The 27,041-nt window shown below is 31.1% G+C and overlaps 1 protein-coding gene across 1 annotated transcript in view; it reads left to right on the forward strand.

Moving 5' to 3' along the window:
* Nucleotides 1–27,041, forward strand: part of map3k9 (mitogen-activated protein kinase kinase kinase 9) — an 88,314-nt gene that overhangs the window by 49,694 nt on the left and 11,579 nt on the right. The window contains exons 7-9 of the mRNA XM_061969016.1: nucleotides 22,796–22,918; nucleotides 23,001–23,139; nucleotides 23,218–23,330. Of these exons, the coding sequence (XP_061825000.1) occupies nucleotides 22,796–22,918; nucleotides 23,001–23,139; nucleotides 23,218–23,330 (375 nt within the window). The remainder of the gene's footprint in view (nucleotides 1–22,795; nucleotides 22,919–23,000; nucleotides 23,140–23,217; nucleotides 23,331–27,041) is intronic.

A 27,041-nucleotide genomic window follows, 5' to 3' on the forward strand; every position in this document is an offset into this window, starting at 1 on the left:
TTTTTTTAGCGCGACCGTAACACAATTGCTTGTTAATTGGTAAAACAAAATAACACAACTACATGTTTGTACAAAAATAACACAACTCTCATGTTTTTTAGCACTAAAATAACACAACGGCATGTTTATTAGTACTATAAAAGAATAACACTAAAGGTTTATTCGTACAAAAATAATACAACTTCATGTTTATTGGTACTAAAATAACACAACTACTTGATTTTTAACACGACAATAACACAACTACATGTTTATTCTCACAAAAATAACACAATTGCATGTTTTTTTTTAGCACAGCCGTAACACAACTACTTGATTTTTAGCACGACAATAACACAACTACATGTTTATTCTCACAAAAATAACACAATTGCATGTTTTTTTTTAGCACAGCCGTAACACAATTGCTTGTTTATTGGTAGAAAAATAGCACAACTACATGTTTGTACATAAATAACACAACTCTGTTTGTACATAAATAACACAACTCCATGTTTTTTACCACTATAATAACACAACTGCATTTTATTAGTACTGTAAAAAAATAACACTAAAGGTTTATTCGTACAAAGATAATACAACTTCATGTTTATTTGTACTAAAATAACACAACTACTTGATTTTTAGCACGACAATAACACAAGTACATGTTTATTCTCACAAAAATAACACAATTGCATAGTTTTTTTAGCGCGACCGTAACACAATTGCTTGTTAATTGATTAAAAAAAAAACACAACTACATGTTTGTACAAAAATAACACAACTCCCATGTTTTTTTAGCACTAAAATAACACAACGGCATGATTATTAGTACTATAAAAAAATAACACTAAAGGTTTATTCGTACAAAGATAATACAACTTCATGTTTATTGGTACTAAAATAACACAACTACTTGATTTTTAACACGACAATAACACAACTACATGTTTATTCTCGCAAAAATAACACAATTGCATGTTTTTTTAGCACGACCGTAACACTTGTTGCTTGTTTATTGGTAGAAAAATAGCACAACTACATGTTTGTACATAAATAACACAACTCCATGTTTGTACAAAAATAACACAACTCCATGTTATTTACCACTATAATAACACAGCTGCATTTTATTAGTACTGTAAAAAAAAAAACACAAAAGGTTTATTCGTACAAAGATAATACAACTTCATGTTTATTCGTACTAAAATAACACAACTACTTGATTTTTAGCACGACAATAACACAAGTGCATGTTTATTCTCACAAAAATAACACAATTGCATGTTTTTTTTTAGGACGACCGTAACACAATTGCTTGTTAATTGGTAAAAAAATAATAACACAACTACATGTTTGTACAAAAATAACACAACTCCCATGTTTTTTTAGCACTAAAATAACACAACGGCATGTTTATTAGTACTATAAAAAAATAACACTAAAGGTTTATTCGTACAAAGATAATACAACTTCATGTTTATTGGTACTAAAATAACACAACTACTTGATTTTTAGCACGACAATAACACAACTACATGTTTATTCTCACAAAAATAACACAATTGCATGTTTTTTTAGCACGGCCGTAACACAATTGCTTGTTTATTGGTAGAAAAATAGCACAACTACATGTTTGTACATAAGTAACACAACTCCATGTTTTTTACCACTATAATAACACAACTGCATTTTATTAGTACTGTAATAAAATAATACTAAAGGTTTATTCGTACAAAGATAATATAACTTCATGTTTATTGGTACTAAAATAACACAACTACTTGATTTTTAGCACGACAATAACACAACTACATGTTTATTCTCACAAAAATAACACAATTGCATGGTTTTTTTAGCGCGACCGTAACACAATTGCTTGTTAATTGGTAAAACAAAATAACACAACTACATGTTTGTACAAAAATAACACAACTCTCATGTTTTTTAGCACTAAAATAACACAACGGCATGTTTATTAGTACTATAAAAGAATAACACTAAAGGTTTATTCGTACAAAAATAATACAACTTCATGTTTATTGGTACTAAAATAACACAACTACTTGATTTTTAACACGACAATAACACAACTACATGTTTATTCTCACAAAAATAACACAATTGCATGTTTTTTTTTAGCACAGCCGTAACACAACTACTTGATTTTTAGCACGACAATAACACAACTACATGTTTATTCTCACAAAAATAACACAATTGCATGTTTTTTTTTAGCACAGCCGTAACACAATTGCTTGTTTATTGGTAGAAAAATAGCACAACTACATGTTTGTACATAAATAACACAACTCTGTTTGTACATAAATAACACAACTCCATGTTTTTTACCACTATAATAACACAACTGCATTTTATTAGTACTGTAAAAAAATAACACTAAAGGTTTATTCGTACAAAGATAATACAACTTCATGTTTATTTGTACTAAAATAACACAACTACTTGATTTTTAGCACGACAATAACACAAGTACATGTTTATTCTCACAAAAATAACACAATTGCATAGTTTTTTTAGCGCGACCGTAACACAATTGCTTGTTAATTGATTAAAAAAAAAACACAACTACATGTTTGTACAAAAATAACACAACTCCCATGTTTTTTTAGCACTAAAATAACACAACGGGATGATTATTAGTACTATAAAAAAATAACACTAAAGGTTTATTCGTACAAAGATAATACAACTTCATGTTTATTGGTACTAAAATAACACAACTACTTGATTTTTAGCACGACAATAACACAACTACATGTTTATTCTCACAAAAATAACACAATTGCATGTTTTTTTTAGCACAGCCGTAACACAACTACTTGATTTTTAGCACGACAATAACACAACTACATGTTTATTCTCACAAAAATAACACAATTGCATGTTTTTTTTTAGCACAGCCGTAACAGAATTGCTTGTTTATTGGTAGAAAAATAGCACAACTACATGTTTGTACATAAATAACACAACTCTGTTTGTACATAAATAACACAACTCCATGTTTTTTACCACTATAATAACACAACTGCATTTTATTAGTACTGTAAAAAAAATAACACTAAAGGTTTATTCGTACAAAGATAATATAACTTCATGTTTATTGGTACTAAAATAACACAACTACTTGATTTTTAACACGACAATAACACAACTACATGTTTATTCTCGCAAAAATAACACAATTGCATGTTTTTTTAGCACGACCGTAACACAATTGCTTGTTTATTGGTAAAAAAAAATAACACAACTACATGTTTGTACAAAAATAACACAACTCTCATGTTTTTTAGCACTAAAATAACACAACGGCATGTTTATTAGTACTATAAAAAAATAACACTAAAGGTTTATTCGTACAAAAATAATACAACTTCATGTATATTGGTACTAAAATAACACAACTACTTGATTTTTAGCACGACAATAACACAACTACATGTTTATTCTCACAAAAATAACACAATTGCATGTTTTTTTTTTAGCACGGCCGTAACACAATTGCTTGTTTATTGGTAGAAAAATAGCACAACTACATGTTTGTACATAAATAACACAACTCTGTTTGTACATAAATAACACAACTCCATGTTTTTTACCACTATAATAACACAACTGCATTTTATTAGTACTGTAAAAAAATAACACTAAAGGTTTATTCGTACAAAGATAATACAACTTCATGTTTATTGGTACTAAAATAACACAACTACTTGATTTTTAGCACGACAATAACACAACTACATGTTTATTCTCGCAAAAATAACACAATTGCATTGTTTTTTTTAGCGCGACCGTAACACAATTGCTTGTTAATTGGTAAAAAAAATAACACAACTACATGTTTGTACATAAATAACACAACTCCATGTTATTTACCACTATAATAACACAACTGCATTTTATTAGTACTGTAAAAAAAATAACACTAAAGGTTTATTCGTACAAAGATAATATAACTTCATGTTTATTGGTACTAAAATAACACAACTACTTGATTTTTAGCACGACAATAACACAACTACATGTTTATTCTCGCAAAAATAACACAATTGCATGGTTTTTTTAGCGCGACCGTAACACAATTGCTTGTTAATTGGTAAAACAAAATAACACACTACATGTTTGTACAAAAATAACACAACTCTCATGTTTTTTAGCACTAAAATAACACAACGGCATGTTTATTAGTACTATAAAAGAATAACACTAAAGGTTTATTCGTACAAAAATAATACAACTTCATGTTTATTGGTACTAAAATAACACAACTACTTGATTTTTAGCACGACAATAACACAACTACATGTTTATTCTCACAAAAATAACACAATTGCATGTTTTTTTAGCACGGCCGTAACACAATTGCTTGTTTATTGGTAGAAAAATAGCACAACTACATGTTTGTACATAAGTAACACAACTCCATGTTTTTTACCACTATAATAACACAACTGCATTTTATTAGTACTGTAATAAAATAATACTAAAGGTTTATTCGTACAAAGATAATATAACTTCATGTTTATTGGTACTAAAATAACACGACTACTTGATTTTTAGCACGACAATAACACAACTACATGTTTATTCTCACAAAAATAACACAATTGCATGGTTTTTTTAGCGCGACCGTAACACAATTGCTTGTTAATTGGTAAAACAAAATAACACAACTACATGTTTGTACAAAAATAACACAACTCTCATGTTTTTTAGCACTAAAATAACACAACAGCATGTTTATTAGTACTATAAAAGAATAACACTAAAGGTTTATTCGTACAAAAATAATACAACTTCATGTTTATTGGTACTAAAATAACACAACTACTTGATTTTTAACACGACAATAACACAACTACATGTTTATTCTCACAAAAATAACACAATTGCATGTTTTTTTTTAGCACAGCCGTAACACAACTACTTGATTTTTAGCACGACAATAACACAACTACATGTTTATTCTCACAAAAATAACACAATTGCATGTTTTTTTTTAGCACAGCCGTAACACAATTGCTTGTTTATTGGTAGAAAAATAGCACAACTACATGTTTGTACATAAATAACACAACTCTGTTTGTACATAAATAACACAACTCCATGTTTTTTACCACTATAATAACACAACTGCATTTTATTAGTACTGTAAAAAAAATAACACTAAAGGTTTATTCGTACAAAGATAATACAACTTCATGTTTATTTGTACTAAAATAACACAACTACTTGATTTTTAGCACGACAATAACACAAGTACATGTTTATTCTCACAAAAATAACACAATTGCATAGTTTTTTTAGCGCGACCGTAACACATCCATCCATCCATTTTCTACCGCTTATTCCCTTTGGGGTCGCGGGGGGCGCTGGAGCCTATCTCAGCTACAATCGGGCGGAAGGCGGGGTACACCCTGGACAAGTCGCCACCTCATCGCAGGGCCAACACAGATAGACAGACAACATTCACACTCACATCCACACACTAAGGCCAATTTAGTGTTGCCAATCAACTTATCCCCAGGTGCATGTCTTTGGAGGTGGGAGGAAGCCGGAGAACCCGGAGTGAACCCACGCAGTCACGGGGAGAACATGCAAACTCCACACAGAAAGATCCCGAGCCCGGGATTGAACCCAAGACTACTCAAGACCTTCGTATTGTGAGGCAGATGCACTAACCCCTCTGCCACCGTGAAGCCAATTCGTAACACAATTGCTTGTTAATTGATTAAAAAAAAAACACAACTACATGTTTGTACAAAAATAACACAACTCCCATGTTTTTTTAGCACTAAAATAACACAACGGCATGTTTATTAGTACTATAAAAAAATAACACTAAAGGTTTATTCGTACAAAGATAATACAACTTCATGTTTATTGGTACTAAAATAACACAACTACTTGATTTTTAACACGACAATAACACAACTACATGTTTATTCTCGCAAAAATAACACAATTGCATGTTTTTTTAGCACGACCGTAACACAATTGCTTGTTTATTGGTAAAAAAAAATAACACAACTACATGTTTGTACAAAAATAACACAACTCATGTTTTTTAGCACTAAAATAACACAACGGCATGTTTATTAGTACTATAAAAGAATAACACTAAAGGTTTATTCGTACAAAAATAATACAACTTCATGTTTATTGGTACTAAAATAACACAACTACTTGATTTTTAGCACGACAATAACACAACTACATGTTTATTCTCACAAAAATAACACAATTGCATGTTTTTTTTTTAGCACGGCCGTAACACAATTGCTTGTTTATTGGTAGAAAAATAGCACAACTACATGTTTGTACATAAATAACACAACTCCATGTTTGTACAAAAATAACACAACTCCATGTTATTTACCACTATAATAACACAGCTGCATTTTATTAGTACTGTAAAAAAAAAAAACACAAAAGGTTTATTCGTACAAAGATAATACAACTTCATGTTTATTCGTACTAAAATAACACAACTACTTGATTTTTAGCACGACAATAACACAAGTGCATGTTTATTCTCACAAAAATAACACAATTGCATGTTTTTTTTTAGGACGACCGTAACACATTTGCTTGTTAATTGGTAAAAAAATAATAACACAACTACATGTTTGTACAAAAATAACACAACTCCCATGTTTTTTTAGCACTAAAATAACACAACGGCATGTTTATTAGTACTATAAAAAAATAACACTAAAGGTTTATTCGTACAAAGATAATACAACTTCATGTTTATTGGTACTAAAATAACACAACTACTTGATTTTTAGCACGACAATAACACAACTACATGTTTATTCTCACAAAAATAACACAATTGCATGTTTTTTTAGCACGGCCGTAACACAATTGCTTGTTTATTGGTAGAAAAATAACACAACTACATGTTTGTACATAAGTAACACAACTCCATGTTTTTTACCACTATAATAACACAACTGCATTTTATTAGTACTGTAATAAAATAATACTAAAGGTTTATTCGTACAAAGATAATATAACTTCATGTTTATTGGTACTAAAATAACACAACTACTTGATTTTTAGCACGACAATAACACAACTACATGTTTATTCTCACAAAAATAACACAATTGCATGGTTTTTTTAGCGCGACCGTAACACAATTGCTTGTTAATTGGTAAAACAAAATAACACAACTACATGTTTGTACAAAAATAACACAACTCTCATGTTTTTTAGCACTAAAATAACACAACGGCATGTTTATTAGTACTATAAAAGAATAACACTAAAGGTTTATTCGTACAAAAATAATACAACTTCATGTTTATTGGTACTAAAATAACACAACTACTTGATTTTTAACACGACAATAACACAACTACATGTTTATTCTCACAAAAATAACACAATTGCATGTTTTTTTTTAGCACAGCCGTAACACAACTACTTGATTTTTAGCACGACAATAACACAACTACATGTTTATTCTCACAAAAATAACACAATTGCATGTTTTTTTTTAGCACAGCCGTAACACAATTGCTTGTTTATTGGTAGAAAAATAGCACAACTACATGTTTGTACATAAATAACACAACTCTGTTTGTACATAAATAACACAACTCCATGTTTTTTACCACTATAATAACACAACTGCATTTTATTAGTACTGTAAAAAAATAACACTAAAGGTTTATTCGTACAAAGATAATACAACTTCATGTTTATTTGTACTAAAATAACACAACTACTTGATTTTTAGCACGACAATAACACAAGTACATGTTTATTCTCACAAAAATAACACAATTGCATAGTTTTTTTAGCGCGACCGTAACACAATTGCTTGTTAATTGATTAAAAAAAAAACACAACTACATGTTTGTACAAAAATAACACAACTCCCATGTTTTTTTTAGCACTAAAATAACACAACGGCATGATTATTAGTACTATAAAAAAATAACACTAAAGGTTTATTCGTACAAAGATAATACAACTTCATGTTTATTGGTACTAAAATAACACAACTACTTGATTTTTAACACGACAATAATACAACTACATGTTTTTTTCTCGCAAAAATAACACAATTGCATGTTTTTTTTTAGCGCGACCGTAACACAATTGCTTGTTAATTGATAAAAAAAAATAACACAACTACATGTTTGTACAAAAATAACACAACTCCCATGTTTTTTTAGCACTAAAATAACACAACTGCATTTTATTAGTACTGTAAAAAAAATAACACTAAAGGTTTATTCGTACAAAGATAATACAACTTCATGTTTATTGGTACTAAAATAACACAACTACCTGATTTTTAGCATGACAATAACACAACTACATGTTTATTCTCACAAAAATAATACAATTGCATGTTTTTTTAGCACGACCGTAACACAATTGCTTGTTTATTGGTAGAAAAATAGCACAACTACATGTTTGTACAAAAATAACACAACTCCATGTTATTTACCACTATAATAACACAACTGCATTTTATTAGTACTGTAAAAAAATAACACTAAAGGTTTATTCGTACAAAGATAATACGACTTCATGTTTATTGGTACTAAAATAACACAACTACTTGATTTTTAGCACGACAATAACACAAGTACATGTTTATTCTCACAAAAATAACACAATTGCATGTTTTTTTTAGCACGGCCGTAACACAATTGCTTGTTTATTGGTAGAAAAATAGCACAACTACATGTTTGTACAAAAATAACACAACTCCATGTTATTTACCACTATAATAACACAACTGAATTTTATTAGTACTGTAAAAAAATAACACTAAAGGTTTATTCGTACAAAGATAATATAACTTCATGTTTATTGGTACTAAAATAACACAACTACTTGATTTGTAGCACAACAATAACACAATTACATGTTTATTCTCACAAAAATAACACAATTGCATGTTTTTTTTAGCACGGCCGTAACACAATTGCTTGTTTATTGGTAGAAAAATAGCACAACTACATGTTTGTACAAAAATAACACAACTCCATGTTATTTACCACTATAATAACACAACTGCATTTTATTAGTACTGTAAAAAAAATAACACTAAAAGTTTATTCGTACAAAGATAACACAACTTCATGTTTATTGGTACTAAAATAACACAACTACTTGATTTTTAGCACGACAATAACACAAGTACATGTTTATTCTCACAAAAATAACACAATTGCATGGTTTTTTAGCGCGACCGTAACACAATTGCTTGTTAATTGGTAAAAAAAAAAATAACACAACTACATGTTTGTACAAAAATAACACAGCTCCCATGTTTTTTAGCACTAAAATAACACAACGGCATGTTTATTAGTACTATAAAAAAATAACACTAAAGGTTTATTCGTACAAAAATAATACAACTTCATGTTTATTGGTACTAAAATAACACAACTACTTGATTTTTAGCACGACAATAACACAACTACATGTTTATTCTCACAAAAATAACACAATTGCATGTTTTTTTAGCACGGCCGTAACACAATTGCTTGTTTATTGGTAGAAAAATAGCACAACTACATGTTTGTACATAAGTAACACAACTCCATGTTTTTTACCACTATAATAACACAACTGCATTTTATTAGTACTGTAATAAAATAATACTAAAGGTTTATTCGTACAAAGATAATATAACTTCCTGTTTATTGGTACTAAAATAACACAACTACTTGATTTTTAGCACGACAATAACACAACTACATGTTTATTCTCACAAAAATAACACAATTGCATGGTTTTTTTAGCGTGACCGTAACACAATTGCTTGTTAATTGGTAAAACAAAATAACACCACTACATGTTTGTACAAAAATAAAAAATAACACAACTCCATTTTATTTACCACTATAATAACACAACTGCAGTTTATTAGTACTGTAAAAAAATAACACTAAAGGTTTATTCGTACAAAGATAATACAACTTCATGTTTATTGGTACTAAAATAACACAACTACTTGATTTTTAGCACGACATTAACACAACTACATGTTTATTTTCGCAAAAATAACACAATTGCATGTTTTTTTTAGCGCGACCGTAACACAATTGCTTGTTAATTGGTAAAAAAAATAACACAACTACATGTTTGTACAAAAATAACACAACTCCCATGTTATTTACCACTATAATAACACAACTGCATTTTATTAGTACTGTAAAAAAAATAACACTAAAGGTTTATTCGTACAAAGATAATACAACTTCATGTTTATTTGTACTAAAATAACACAACTACTTGATTTTTAGCACGACAATAACACAAGTGCATGTTTATTCTCACAAAAATAACACAATTGCATGTTTTTTTTAGCGCGACCGTAACACAATTGCTTTTTAATTGGTTAAAAAAAAAAAACACAACTACATGTTTGTACAAAAATAACACAACTCCATGTTATTTACCACTATAATAACACAACTGCATTTTATTAGTACTGTAAAAAAAAAATAACACTAAAGGTTTATTCGTACAAAGATAATACAACTTCATGTTTATTGGTACTAAAATAACACAACTACTTGATTTTTAGCACGACAATAACACAAGTACATGTTTATTCTCGCAAAAATAACACAATTGCATGGTTTTTTTAGCGCGGCCGTAACACAATTGCTTGTTTATTGGTAGAAAAATAGCACAACTACATGTTTGTACAAAAATAACACAACTCCATGTTTTTTACCACTATAATAACACAACTGCATTTTATTAGTACTGTAAAAAAATAACACTAAAGGTTTATTCGTACAAAGATAATACAACTTCATGTTTATTTGTACTAAAATAACACAACTACTTGATTTTTAGCACAACAATAACACAAGTACATGTTTATTCTCACAAAAATAACACAATTGCATGTTTTTTTTAGCACGACCGTAACACAATTGCTTGTTAATTGGTAAAAAAAAATAACACAACTACATGTTTGTACAAAAATAACACAACTCCATGTTATTTACCACTATAATAACACAACTGCATTTTATTAGTACTGTAATAAAATAATACTAAAGGTTTATTCGTACAAAGATAATACAACTTCATGTTTATTGGTACTAAAATAACACAACTACTTGATTTTTAGCACGACAATAACACAACTACATGTTTATTCTCACAAAAATAACACAATTGCATGTTTTTTTAGCACAGCCGTAACACAACTACTTGATTTTTAGCACGACAATAACACAACTACATGTTTATTCTCACAAAAATAACACAATTGCATGTTTTTTTTTAGCACAGCCGTAACAGAATTGCTTGTTTATTGGTAGAAAAATAGCACAACTACATGTTTGTACATAAATAACACAACTCTGTTTGTACATAAATAACACAACTCCATGTTTTTTACCACTATAATAACACAACTGCATTTTATTAGTACTGTAAAAAAAATAACACTAAAGGTTTATTCGTACAAAGATAATATAACTTCATGTTTATTGGTACTAAAATAACACAACTACTTGATTTTTAGCACGACAATAACACAACTACATGTTTATTCTCGCAAAAATAACACAATTGCATGTTTTTTTAGCACGACCGTAACACAATTGCTTGTTTATTGGTAAAAAAAAATAACACAACTACATGTTTGTACAAAAATAACACAACTCTCATGTTTTTTAGCACTAAAATAACACAACGGCATGTTTATTAGTACTATAAAAAAATAACACTAAAGGTTTATTCGTACAAAAATAATACAACTTCATGTATATTGGTACTAAAATAACACAACTACTTGATTTTTAGCACGACAATAACACAACTACATGTTTATTCTCACAAAAATAACACAATTGCATGTTTTTTTTTTAGCACGGCCGTAACACAATTGCTTGTTTATTGGTAGAAAAATAGCACAACTACATGTTTGTACATAAATAACACAACTCTGTTTGTACATAAATAACACAACTCCATGTTTTTTACCACTATAATAACACAACTGCATTTTATTAGTACTGTAAAAAAATAACACTAAAGGTTTATTCGTACAAAGATAATACAACTTCATGTTTATTGGTACTAAAATAACACAACTACTTGATTTTTAGCACGACAATAACACAACTACATGTTTATTCTCGCAAAAATAACACAATTGCATTGTTTTTTTTAGCGCGACCGTAACACAATTGCTTGTTAATTGGTAAAAAAAATAACACAACTACATGTTTGTACATAAATAACACAACTCCATGTTATTTACCACTATAATAACACAACTGCATTTTATTAGTACTGTAAAAAAAATAACACTAAAGGTTTATTCGTACAAAGATAATATAACTTCATGTTTATTGGTACTAAAATAACACAACTACTTGATTTTTAGCACGACAATAACACAACTACATGTTTATTCTCGCAAAAATAACACAATTGCATGGTTTTTTTAGCGCGACCGTAACACAATTGCTTGTTAATTGGTAAAACAAAATAACACACTACATGTTTGTACAAAAATAACACAACTCTCATGTTTTTTAGCACTAAAATAACACAACGGCATGTTTATTAGTACTATAAAAGAATAACACTAAAGGTTTATTCGTACAAAAATAATACAACTTCATGTTTATTGGTACTAAAATAACACAACTACTTGATTTTTAGCACGACAATAACACAACTACATGTTTATTCTCACAAAAATAACACAATTGCATGTTTTTTTAGCACGGCCGTAACACAATTGCTTGTTTATTGGTAGAAAAATAGCACAACTACATGTTTGTACATAAGTAACACAACTCCATGTTTTTTACCACTATAATAACACAACTGCATTTTATTAGTACTGTAATAAAATAATACTAAAGGTTTATTCGTACAAAGATAATATAACTTCATGTTTATTGGTACTAAAATAACACGACTACTTGATTTTTAGCACGACAATAACACAACTACATGTTTATTCTCACAAAAATAACACAATTGCATGGTTTTTTTAGCGCGACCGTAACACAATTGCTTGTTAATTGGTAAAACAAAATAACACAACTACATGTTTGTACAAAAATAACACAACTCTCATGTTTTTTAGCACTAAAATAACACAACAGCATGTTTATTAGTACTATAAAAGAATAACACTAAAGGTTTATTCGTACAAAAATAATACAACTTCATGTTTATTGGTACTAAAATAACACAACTACTTGATTTTTAACACGACAATAACACAACTACATGTTTATTCTCACAAAAATAACACAATTGCATGTTTTTTTTTAGCACAGCCGTAACACAACTACTTGATTTTTAGCACGACAATAACACAACTACATGTTTATTCTCACAAAAATAACACAATTGCATGTTTTTTTTTAGCACAGCCGTAACACAATTGCTTGTTTATTGGTAGAAAAATAGCACAACTACATGTTTGTACATAAATAACACAACTCTGTTTGTACATAAATAACACAACTCCATGTTTTTTACCACTATAATAACACAACTGCATTTTATTAGTACTGTAAAAAAAATAACACTAAAGGTTTATTCGTACAAAGATAATACAACTTCATGTTTATTTGTACTAAAATAACACAACTACTTGATTTTTAGCACGACAATAACACAAGTACATGTTTATTCTCACAAAAATAACACAATTGCATAGTTTTTTTAGCGCGACCGTAACACATCCATCCATCCATTTTCTACCGCTTATTCCCTTTGGGGTCGCGGGGGGCGCTGGAGCCTATCTCAGCTACAATCGGGCGGAAGGCGGGGTACACCCTGGACAAGTCGCCACCTCATCGCAGGGCCAACACAGATAGACAGACAACATTCACACTCACATCCACACACTAAGGCCAATTTAGTGTTGCCAATCAACTTATCCCCAGGTGCATGTCTTTGGAGGTGGGAGGAAGCCGGAGAACCCGGAGTGAACCCACGCAGTCACGGGGAGAACATGCAAACTCCACACAGAAAGATCCCGAGCCCGGGATTGAACCCAAGACTACTCAAGACCTTCGTATTGTGAGGCAGATGCACTAACCCCTCTGCCACCGTGAAGCCAATTCGTAACACAATTGCTTGTTAATTGATTAAAAAAAAAACACAACTACATGTTTGTACAAAAATAACACAACTCCCATGTTTTTTTAGCACTAAAATAACACAACGGCATGTTTATTAGTACTATAAAAAAATAACACTAAAGGTTTATTCGTACAAAGATAATACAACTTCATGTTTATTGGTACTAAAATAACACAACTACTTGATTTTTAACACGACAATAACACAACTACATGTTTATTCTCGCAAAAATAACACAATTGCATGTTTTTTTAGCACGACCGTAACACAATTGCTTGTTTATTGGTAAAAAAAAATAACACAACTACATGTTTGTACAAAAATAACACAACTCATGTTTTTTAGCACTAAAATAACACAACGGCATGTTTATTAGTACTATAAAAGAATAACACTAAAGGTTTATTCGTACAAAAATAATACAACTTCATGTTTATTGGTACTAAAATAACACAACTACTTGATTTTTAGCACGACAATAACACAACTACATGTTTATTCTCACAAAAATAACACAATTGCATGTTTTTTTTTTAGCACGGCCGTAACACAATTGCTTGTTTATTGGTAGAAAAATAGCACAACTACATGTTTGTACATAAATAACACAACTCCATGTTTGTACAAAAATAACACAACTCCATGTTATTTACCACTATAATAACACAGCTGCATTTTATTAGTACTGTAAAAAAAAAAACACAAAAGGTTTATTCGTACAAAGATAATACAACTTCATGTTTATTCGTACTAAAATAACACAACTACTTGATTTTTAGCACGACAATAACACAAGTGCATGTTTATTCTCACAAAAATAACACAATTGCATGTTTTTTTTTAGGACGACCGTAACACATTTGCTTGTTAATTGGTAAAAAAATAATAACACAACTACATGTTTGTACAAAAATAACACAACTCCCATGTTTTTTTAGCACTAAAATAACACAACGGCATGTTTATTAGTACTATAAAAAAATAACACTAAAGGTTTATTCGTACAAAGATAATACAACTTCATGTTTATTGGTACTAAAATAACACAACTACTTGATTTTTAGCACGACAATAACACAACTACATGTTTATTCTCACAAAAATAACACAATTGCATGTTTTTTTAGCACGGCCGTAACACAATTGCTTGTTTATTGGTAGAAAAATAACACAACTACATGTTTGTACATAAGTAACACAACTCCATGTTTTTTACCACTATAATAACACAACTGCATTTTATTAGTACTGTAATAAAATAATACTAAAGGTTTATTCGTACAAAGATAATATAACTTCATGTTTATTGGTACTAAAATAACACAACTACTTGATTTTTAGCACGACAATAACACAACTACATGTTTATTCTCACAAAAATAACACAATTGCATGGTTTTTTTAGCGCGACCGTAACACAATTGCTTGTTAATTGGTAAAACAAAATAACACAACTACATGTTTGTACAAAAATAACACAACTCTCATGTTTTTTAGCACTAAAATAACACAACGGCATGTTTATTAGTACTATAAAAGAATAACACTAAAGGTTTATTCGTACAAAAATAATACAACTTCATGTTTATTGGTACTAAAATAACACAACTACTTGATTTTTAACACGACAATAACACAACTACATGTTTATTCTCACAAAAATAACACAATTGCATGTTTTTTTTTAGCACAGCCGTAACACAACTACTTGATTTTTAGCACGACAATAACACAACTACATGTTTATTCTCACAAAAATAACACAATTGCATGTTTTTTTTTAGCACAGCCGTAACACAATTGCTTGTTTATTGGTAGAAAAATAGCACAACTACATGTTTGTACATAAATAACACAACTCTGTTTGTACATAAATAACACAACTCCATGTTTTTTACCACTATAATAACACAACTGCATTTTATTAGTACTGTAAAAAAATAACACTAAAGGTTTATTCGTACAAAGATAATACAACTTCATGTTTATTTGTACTAAAATAACACAACTACTTGATTTTTAGCACGACAATAACACAAGTACATGTTTATTCTCACAAAAATAACACAATTGCATAGTTTTTTTAGCGCGACCGTAACACAATTGCTTGTTAATTGATTAAAAAAAAAACACAACTACATGTTTGTACAAAAATAACACAACTCCCATGTTTTTTTTAGCACTAAAATAACACAACGGCATGATTATTAGTACTATAAAAAAATAACACTAAAGGTTTATTCGTACAAAGATAATACAACTTCATGTTTATTGGTACTAAAATAACACAACTACTTGATTTTTAACACGACAATAATACAACTACATGTTTTTTTCTCGCAAAAATAACACAATTGCATGTTTTTTTTTAGCGCGACCGTAACACAATTGCTTGTTAATTGATAAAAAAAAATAACACAACTACATGTTTGTACAAAAATAACACAACTCCCATGTTTTTTTAGCACTAAAATAACACAACTGCATTTTATTAGTACTGTAAAAAAAATAACACTAAAGGTTTATTCGTACAAAGATAATACAACTTCATGTTTATTGGTACTAAAATAACACAACTACCTGATTTTTAGCATGACAATAACACAACTACATGTTTATTCTCACAAAAATAATACAATTGCATGTTTTTTTAGCACGACCGTAACACAATTGCTTGTTTATTGGTAGAAAAATAGCACAACTACATGTTTGTACAAAAATAACACAACTCCATGTTATTTACCACTATAATAACACAACTGCATTTTATTAGTACTGTAAAAAAATAACACTAAAGGTTTATTCGTACAAAGATAATACGACTTCATGTTTATTGGTACTAAAATAACACAACTACTTGATTTTTAGCACGACAATAACACAAGTACATGTTTATTCTCACAAAAATAACACAATTGCATGTTTTTTTTAGCACGGCCGTAACACAATTGCTTGTTTATTGGTAGAAAAATAGCACAACTACATGTTTGTACAAAAATAACACAACTCCATGTTATTTACCACTATAATAACACAACTGAATTTTATTAGTACTGTAAAAAAATAACACTAAAGGTTTATTCGTACAAAGATAATATAACTTCATGTTTATTGGTACTAAAATAACACAACTACTTGATTTGTAGCACAACAATAACACAATTACATGTTTATTCTCACAAAAATAACACAATTGCATGTTTTTTTTAGCACGGCCGTAACACAATTGCTTGTTTATTGGTAGAAAAATAGCACAACTACATGTTTGTACAAAAATAACACAACTCCATGTTATTTACCACTATAATAACACAACTGCATTTTATTAGTACTGTAAAAAAAATAACACTAAAAGTTTATTCGTACAAAGATAACACAACTTCATGTTTATTGGTACTAAAATAACACAACTACTTGATTTTTAGCACGACAATAACACAAGTACATGTTTATTCTCACAAAAATAACACAATTGCATGGTTTTTTAGCGCGACCGTAACACAATTGCTTGTTAATTGGTAAAAAAAAAAATAACACAACTACATGTTTGTACAAAAATAACACAGCTCCCATGTTTTTTAGCACTAAAATAACACAACGGCATGTTTATTAGTACTATAAAAAAATAACACTAAAGGTTTATTCGTACAAAAATAATACAACTTCATGTTTATTGGTACTAAAATAACACAACTACTTGATTTTTAGCACGACAATAACACAACTACATGTTTATTCTCACAAAAATAACACAATTGCATGTTTTTTTAGCACGGCCGTAACACAATTGCTTGTTTATTGGTAGAAAAATAGCACAACTACATGTTTGTACATAAGTAACACAACTCCATGTTTTTTACCACTATAATAACACAACTGCATTTTATTAGTACTGTAATAAAATAATACTAAAGGTTTATTCGTACAAAGATAATATAACTTCCTGTTTATTGGTACTAAAATAACACAACTACTTGATTTTTAGCACGACAATAACACAACTACATGTTTATTCTCACAAAAATAACACAATTGCATGGTTTTTTTAGCGTGACCGTAACACAATTGCTTGTTAATTGGTAAAACAAAATAACACCACTACATGTTTGTACAAAAATAAAAAATAACACAACTCCATTTTATTTACCACTATAATAACACAACTGCAGTTTATTAGTACTGTAAAAAAATAACACTAAAGGTTTATTCGTACAAAGATAATACAACTTCATGTTTATTGGTACTAAAATAACACAACTACTTGATTTTTAGCACGACATTAACACAACTACATGTTTATTTTCGCAAAAATAACACAATTGCATGTTTTTTTTAGCGCGACCGTAACACAATTGCTTGTTAATTGGTAAAAAAAATAACACAACTACATGTTTGTACAAAAATAACACAACTCCCATGTTATTTACCACTATAATAACACAACTGCATTTTATTAGTACTGTAAAAAAAATAACACTAAAGGTTTATTCGTACAAAGATAATACAACTTCATGTTTATTTGTACTAAAATAACACAACTACTTGATTTTTAGCACGACAATAACACAAGTGCATGTTTATTCTCACAAAAATAACACAATTGCATGTTTTTTTTAGCGCGACCGTAACACAATTGCTTTTTAATTGGTTAAAAAAAAAAAACACAACTACATGTTTGTACAAAAATAACACAACTCCATGTTATTTACCACTATAATAACACAACTGCATTTTATTAGTACTGTAAAAAAAAAATAACACTAAAGGTTTATTCGTACAAAGATAATACAACTTCATGTTTATTGGTACTAAAATAACACAACTACTTGATTTTTAGCACGACAATAACACAAGTACATGTTTATTCTCGCAAAAATAACACAATTGCATGGTTTTTTTAGCGCGGCCGTAACACAATTGCTTGTTTATTGGTAGAAAAATAGCACAACTACATGTTTGTACAAAAATAACACAACTCCATGTTTTTTACCACTATAATAACACAACTGCATTTTATTAGTACTGTAAAAAAATAACACTAAAGGTTTATTCGTACAAAGATAATACAACTTCATGTTTATTTGTACTAAAATAACACAACTACTTGATTTTTAGCACAACAATAACACAAGTACATGTTTATTCTCACAAAAATAACACAATTGCATGTTTTTTTTAGCACGACCGTAACACAATTGCTTGTTAATTGGTAAAAAAAAATAACACAACTACATGTTTGTACAAAAATAACACAACTCCATGTTATTTACCACTATAATAACACAACTGCATTTTATTAGTACTGTAATAAAATAATACTAAAGGTTTATTCGTACAAAGATAATACAACTTCATGTTTATTGGTACTAAAATAACACAACTACTTGATTTTTAGCACGACAATAACACAACTACATGTTTATTCTCACAAAAATAACACAATTGCATGTTTTTTTAGCACGACCGTAACACAATTGCTTGTTAATTGGTAAAAAAATAACACAACTACATGTTTGTACAAAAATAACACAACTCTCATGTTTTTTAGCACTAAAATAACACAACGGCATGTTTATTAACTACATGTTTGTACAAAAATAACACAACTCTCATGTTTTTTAGCACTAAAATAACACAACGGCATGTTTATTAGTACTATAAAAAAATAACACTAAAGGTTAATTCGTACAAAAATAATACAACTTCATGTATATAGGTACTAAAATAACACAACTACTTGATTTTTAGCACGACAATAACACAACTACATGTTTATTCTCACAAAAATAACACAATTGCATGTTTTTTTTTAGCACAGCCGTAACACAATTGCTTGTTTATTGGTAGAAAAATAGCACAATTACATGTTTGTACACAAATAACACAACTCCATGTTTTTTACCACTATAATAACACAACTGCATTTTATTAGTACTGTAAAAAAAATAACACTAAAGGTTTATTCGTACAAAGATAACACAACTTCATGTTTATTGGTACTAAAATAACACAACCACTTGATTTTTAGCACGACAATAACACCACTACATGTTTATTCTCACAAAAATAACACAATTGCATGTTTTTTTAGCACGACCGTAACACAATTGCTTGTTTATTGGTAGAAAAATAACACAACATGTACATGTTTGTACAAAAATAACACAACTCCCATGTTTTTAGCACTAAAATAACACAACGGCATGTTTATTAGTACTGTAAAAAAAATAGGTACTGTAAAAAAAATTATTTATTTATTTATATATATATATATATATATATATATATATATATATATATATATATATTGAAGGTGTGGCAGAATGTATATTGAGTTACATGTAGGGGAAACCTTAACTACCCATTTATTTCTACAAAAATAAAACAACTGCATGTTTATTAATGTTGAAAGTAACACAACTTCATGTTCACTAATGCAAAAATAACACAACTGCATGTTTTTTATTATTGAAATGACACAACTGCATGTTTATTAATACAAAAATAACAACTGGATGTTTAGTAGCGCGAGATTAACAACTACATGTTTATTATACACCAATGGGACGGCGTGGCTCGGCCGGTAGAGCGGCAGTGCCAGAAACCCGAGGGTTCCTGGTTTGATCCCCAGCTTCCGGCATCCCAGCCACATCCGTTGTGTCCTTGAGCAAGACACTTCACCCTTGCTCCTGATGGGTCGTGGTTAGCACCTTGCATGGCAGCTCCCGTTATGAGTGTGTGAATGTGTGTGTGAATGGGAGAATGTGGAAATAGTGTCAAAGCGCTTTGAGAAAAGAAAAGCGGTATACAAGTATAACCCATTTAGGGATGTCCCGATCCGATATTTGGATCGGATCGGCCGCCGATATTTGCCAAAAAAATGCATATCGACAAGGCATGGGAAAATGCGGATCCAGATCCAGTTTAAAAAAACTCCGGTCCGTGTTTTCCAACGCACCGATTTAAATAATACATTCCACTTTTCTGCTGCTCCCTAATTTCCGTTCCGCATTTTCCAGCACACCTTCAACACATCCACAGGTCTGTGGAATCTCACGCAGTTGCTTTTAGCTGCTGGCATTACACTACAAGCTCTTCCCACTCCTTCTTCTGTCTCCTTCTCACAGACAGCAAGCGGAACTTCTTACACACGTCATACGTCACATACTGTCACGTCCTATGTCACATACGTATACGCCCTCCCCGAGCAGAGAGGTAGCAGCATGGCTAACGTTAGCTGTGATGCTAGCGCAGCCGCTAAGGTGCGCGCCTGCTCAAACGTCCTCTGCGCACGGCAATTATATGCCACGCACAAAATCAAATAAAAAAATAAGCGCATAACAATTTTCGACACACGGACACGACAGAGAAAACAGTGTTCGTCATCATTGTTCAAATATTATAATGTCTGTCGAGACGCTTATCTCCATTCGGTGCCACACGCCCACACCATCAAAATGCCGAGGCAAAAATTTCCACATCAACACCGTATGAAAAAATTAGTGATTTTTTTAGTTGTGATTTCCTTCTCTGCATGAAAGTTTAAAAGTAGCATATATTAATGCAGTATGAAGAAGAATGTTTTAATGTAGACATGCAAGCATTGAAAGAACATTTTGAAAATCAAGACTACATTTCCTGCAAAAGGGTGCATTTCTACCCTATATTTTAACTTTAGATTTATTCTCATATCAAACTCTTTTGGCTGTCTTTTTGACACTTACATCAGGCGCCCCCCTCCACACCCTGGATTATAAATAATGTAAATAATTCAATGTGATTATCTTGTGTGATGACTGTATTATGATGATAGTATATATCTGATAGTATATATCTGTATCATGAATCAATTTAAGTGGACCCCGACTTAAACAAGTTGAAAAACTTATTGGGGTGTTACCATTTAGTGGTCAATTGTACGGAATATGTACTTCACTGTGCAACCTACTAATAAAAGTCTCAATCAATCAATCAAAACACATAGAATCATCATACTGCTGTGATTATATGCATCAAGTGTTCATTCAAGGCTAAGGCAAAATATCCACTTATATATCGTGTATCGCAATATGGCCTTAAAATATCGCAATATTAAAAAAAGGCCATATCGCCCAGCCCTAGTTCAATGATGCCATTTCTGTTTGTCATGTATAATTTTGTCTATTTTGTGTTTATCCTTGAATAAACAGGTCAGTTTCTTGTTACCAACCATTGTGTATTATTCAAACTCCCCTAATTCAGCTGGCTAGTTGTTATCAAGAGTACTAAAACCCTTTTCAACATGATTCTGACAACTAAGTAGGCTAAATAACTTTAAACTTTAATACATGCTCGGATAGGCCAGTATCGGTCAGTATCCGTATCGGTCAGTATCGGTATCGGATCGGAAGTGCAAAAACAATATCAGTATCGGATCGGAAGTGCAAAAACCTGGATCGGGACATCCCTAAACCCATTTACTATTTACAAATAACACAACCACCTGTTCATTAGTACAAAATAACAACAGTAGGTTTAACACAGACATGTTTTATTACAAACTCTATCATGCTATAGATAACATGCTTTATTAGCCCCGCCTCCAAATTCCATTATGCTGAAGCTAACATGTTTCATTAGCGTACGCCTATATACTCCATCATGCTTAGTCTAACATGTTTCATTTGTACTTTTGTAGATTTCCAGCACAAGATAACTGTGCAGGCGTCGCCATCACATGACCGTCGCAGGAGTTTGCTCAGCAGCGGTTCCAGCCCTCCCACCAGCCCACCGCTGCTCCCTCGCCTCAGGGCCATTCAGCGTACGCTTAGCCCCGCCCCTATGACAGAGAATGCACCTGTCAATCATTTCTTTAAAATCACGTTGTTGTTGTTTTTCTCCAGTCATGCCGAGAGAGGGCTGTGGCGGGTGGGGCCAGGACGTCTTTCTGCGGGACGAGGAGGAGGGGGCCAGGAAGGGTTCCAGGAAGAAGGGACGATCCCGAGGGTGCGGGCCGCCACGGGAGCACAGCGCCGACGCCAGGTAAAAAAAAAGGCGGCTCTATATTGATATCAAAATGTTATCTTTTCTCTCAATTGATGATAAAGTGACTGTTGGTAGCGTAAGGCCGGCCCCCGAGGGGAGTAGACAACGCTCCTGCAGCGCCCCCAACCTTCGCCGGTCCCCAAGACACAGTCCAGCGGTGCCCGGTGTGCCCAGCCTGCTGGAGATCGGTAAGAAGTTTGTGCTCATTCTCTAACAAAAAGAAGGAATAACTCCCAAAAACACAGTAAAAAAATAGGGCAGATCATAATTATAAGTTGGTAATACCTTGATTAGATTACAGTTGAGGAAAAAAATACTGCTGTTAAGTTTGACTTACTGTATTTTATTATTAACATTTTATTATTTGATCATGTTGTACTGCATTGGAATCTTTTGTTTTGTGATTGTGTCATGTTTTTTGCCTGGACCCCAGGAAGAATAGTCTCCACTGCGGTGTAGACTAATAAACTAAACTAAACTGTATAATGAGGACACAAATACATAAACATTGGCAATAAATACAGCATACACTGTTAATAATAGTTATAGATGTCCGATAATGGCTTTTTTACCGACATTCCGATATTGTCCAACTCTTAATTACCGATTCCGATATCAACCGATACATACAGTTGTGGAATTAACACATTATTATGCCTAATTTTGTTGTGATGCCCCGCTGGATGCATTAAACAATGTAACAAGGTTTTCCAAAATAAATCAACTCAAGTTATGGAAAAAAATGCCAACATGGCACTGCCATATTTATTATTGAAGTCACAAAGTGCATTGTTTTTTTTAATCATGCCTCAAAACAGCAGCTTGGAATTTGGGACAGCTAGTGTCCCAAACCTTAAAAGCACTGCCTTTGCATGCCAGCCCAGTCACATAATATCTACGGCTTTTCACACACAAAAGTGAATGCAAGGCATACTTGGTCAACAGCCATACAGGTCACACTGAGGGTGGCCGTATAAACAACTTTAACACTGTTACAAATATGCGCCACCCTGTGAACCCACACCAAACAAGAATGACAAACACATTTCGGGAGAACATCCGCACCGTAACACAACATAAACACAACAGAACTAATACCCAGAACCCCTTGCAGCACTAACTCTTCCGGGACGCTACAATATACACCCCCCGCCCACCTCAACCTCCTCATGCTCTCTCAGGGAGAGTATGTCCCAAATTCCAAGCTGCTGTTTTGAGGCATGTTAAAAAAAACAATGCACTTTGTGACTTCAATAACAAATATGGCAGTGCCATGTTGGCATTTTTTTCCATAACTTGAGTTGATTTATTTTGGAAAACCTTGTTACATTGTTTAATGCATCCAGCGGGGCATCACAACAAAATTAGGCATAATAATGTGTTAATTCCTCGACTGTATATATCAGTATCGGTTGATATCAGAATCGGTAATTAAGAGTTGGACAATATCGGATATCGGCAAAAAAGCCATTATCGGACATCTCTAGTTGCGGTTAATAGTATTCTATCTTTATTTGTCGTTATTTATACTTTCTGAATAAATGATGTGATAATGTTCATCAGTCAACTCATTGTTGTTCATTTTCAATTTATCAAGATTAAAAAAAATAATATCAAAATCAAATTACAGGATGTTATTTATGTAGTTTGCTCATTTTCCTCGACTGGTGCACTAACATCATGTGGTCTATTTTGTACATATGTAGCATCATCTACCAAGATAGAAATAATTGCTATTGCGACATCTGGTGGACACATTTAGAACAGCAGTTTCTTTTATTCAAATATTTTGCCTCATTTTTTTATTTTTATTAAATCAACATAGAAAAAACACACGATACACTTTCAACTAGTGCATTAACCCAAAAAAAAAAACTCCCTCCCCCATTCACACTCATACACACCCACTCACACAAAGGGGGTTGTTTCTTTCTGCTATCAATATTCTGGTTCCCACAACATGGACAACACTTCTGCAAGGGACACAACACAGTCCCTGAAGCACACTTGATTGTTTGTGCTGCTGGTCCACTAACATTTTCATTTAATTCCTTTTTTTTTTTTTTTCTCCCTTATGTAATTATTTGTATATTGTTTTACTTTCCCTTTTATCCAAGAAAATATGTATTTATCTTATCTATTAAAAAAAAAAAAAAGGAAAGAAAGGACCCTATTTTCACGAGACCCGGTTGTAAATTAAATTAGCTTCATTTAAAGTTTTTTTTTTTTAAACCAGGTCCAGTCCAGATAATGTCCAAGCAACACACACCTTCATTCATGTACACTGAAAAAAAAAAAAAAAATGGAAAATTGGAAAACAGATTGCATATAATTTTTAAACAAAATTACATTTTCAAAACAAAACAAAAAATGTATGTACAGTCCAGATTATGTTCAGGTCACTAAAATTAGGGAATACAACAACAGATAGCATATAATCTATAAACATAATTACACTTTCAACATAAGCCTTTGAGGACTTCCCATCTTTTTTTATGTTTTTTGGCATCATTATCGTTTTCAACCATGTAACTTTCTAAAGTTAAAAAATACTGAATAAATGTTTTAAAGAAAGTTACTTGCCAACTACTCCAGTTTTCCCATAATTAGTACGGTTTTCATCAACCTATTCCGGGTTACGGTTGCAGTGATAAAAAATACGGTTTTTCATTAATTAAAAAAATAAAATAAAATTTAAGTTTTATTCACGAAATCGCGTAACAACAATGACAATCGACACTGCTTCCCGTAACTTCCTATCGAGCCATTCCGAATGCGCATGTTATAGCACCTCTGCCAAGCACGAGGCCATTGTTTCCAAACGAGCGAACGATCATGGAATCAGCCGGAGAAAAATGGCATACGAGTCTTAAACCGAAAAGAAAACTGCAGTAATTCCGTGAAGAATATTCAAAAGCCTATCCGGGAATAATTATCCGTTCCAAAAAGGGTGAAAACTACGCGAATTGCACCTTGTGCAGACAAGATTTTTCGATCGGACACGGAGGAATTAGCGATGTAAAAGACCACGTTGGGACAAAAAAACACAAGTCTAATGCCGTTGCTAGCGATACAAGTGGAAAACTTTCAACGTTTTTCGTCGCCCAAACAGATTCTTTGGATGTGATAAATGCCGAAGTTTTATTTACGGAGGCAATAATTGAGCAAACAAAAAGGTAATGACACCAATGTTATCTATTGGAATTGTTTAATACTGTTATACTGTTAAAAGTGTTTATACTATTTATGCTTTCAAGTCCAAGTTGAAGAAATCTTGTTAAATGTTGACAGCATAACTACCAAAATACAGAAGTATGTCCTTAATATTTTTGCAGTGCTATTTCTGTTGAAAAGTTAAAATGATTACATTAGAGATGTGATGTGCCACTTTTCAAGTGTCTGATGGCTTAAATTAATTGTCATTAATTTTTCATATTTTGAATTCTTTTGAAAGGCTTACAAAAAAACTACATTTGAATTGTAATTCCATGCTATTGACAGGACTATTAATTTTAATGAAGTTAGCTTACCATGTTTACAGTATGATAATTGTGATAGAAATGTGAATTTTAGGCACAGAATATTTTTTACAATTGAACAAGGCAGTAGATTATACAAGCTTGGACAGAAAGTTAATAATGACAGCAATTTTTTTTAAATGGAATTGTTTAGTACTGTTTTACCATTTGTTTACTGTAAAAAGTGTTTATACTGTTTATACTTTCAATTAACAAATTGAAGTCTTGTGAAAGGTTGACAGGATAACTGGCATTAACTGTCAAAATAATTTCAAACTATTGAAGTTAGCTTCCAGAATAAACATGTCAATCAACCCATATGATTTTTGCTGTAATATTTTTGTTTTGAAAAGTCACTGTGACTGATAGAAAAGTGATGGT

This window comes from Nerophis lumbriciformis, linkage group LG08, assembly GCF_033978685.3.
Source record: "Nerophis lumbriciformis linkage group LG08, RoL_Nlum_v2.1, whole genome shotgun sequence".
NCBI classification, from domain to species: Eukaryota; Metazoa; Chordata; class Actinopteri; order Syngnathiformes; family Syngnathidae; genus Nerophis; species Nerophis lumbriciformis.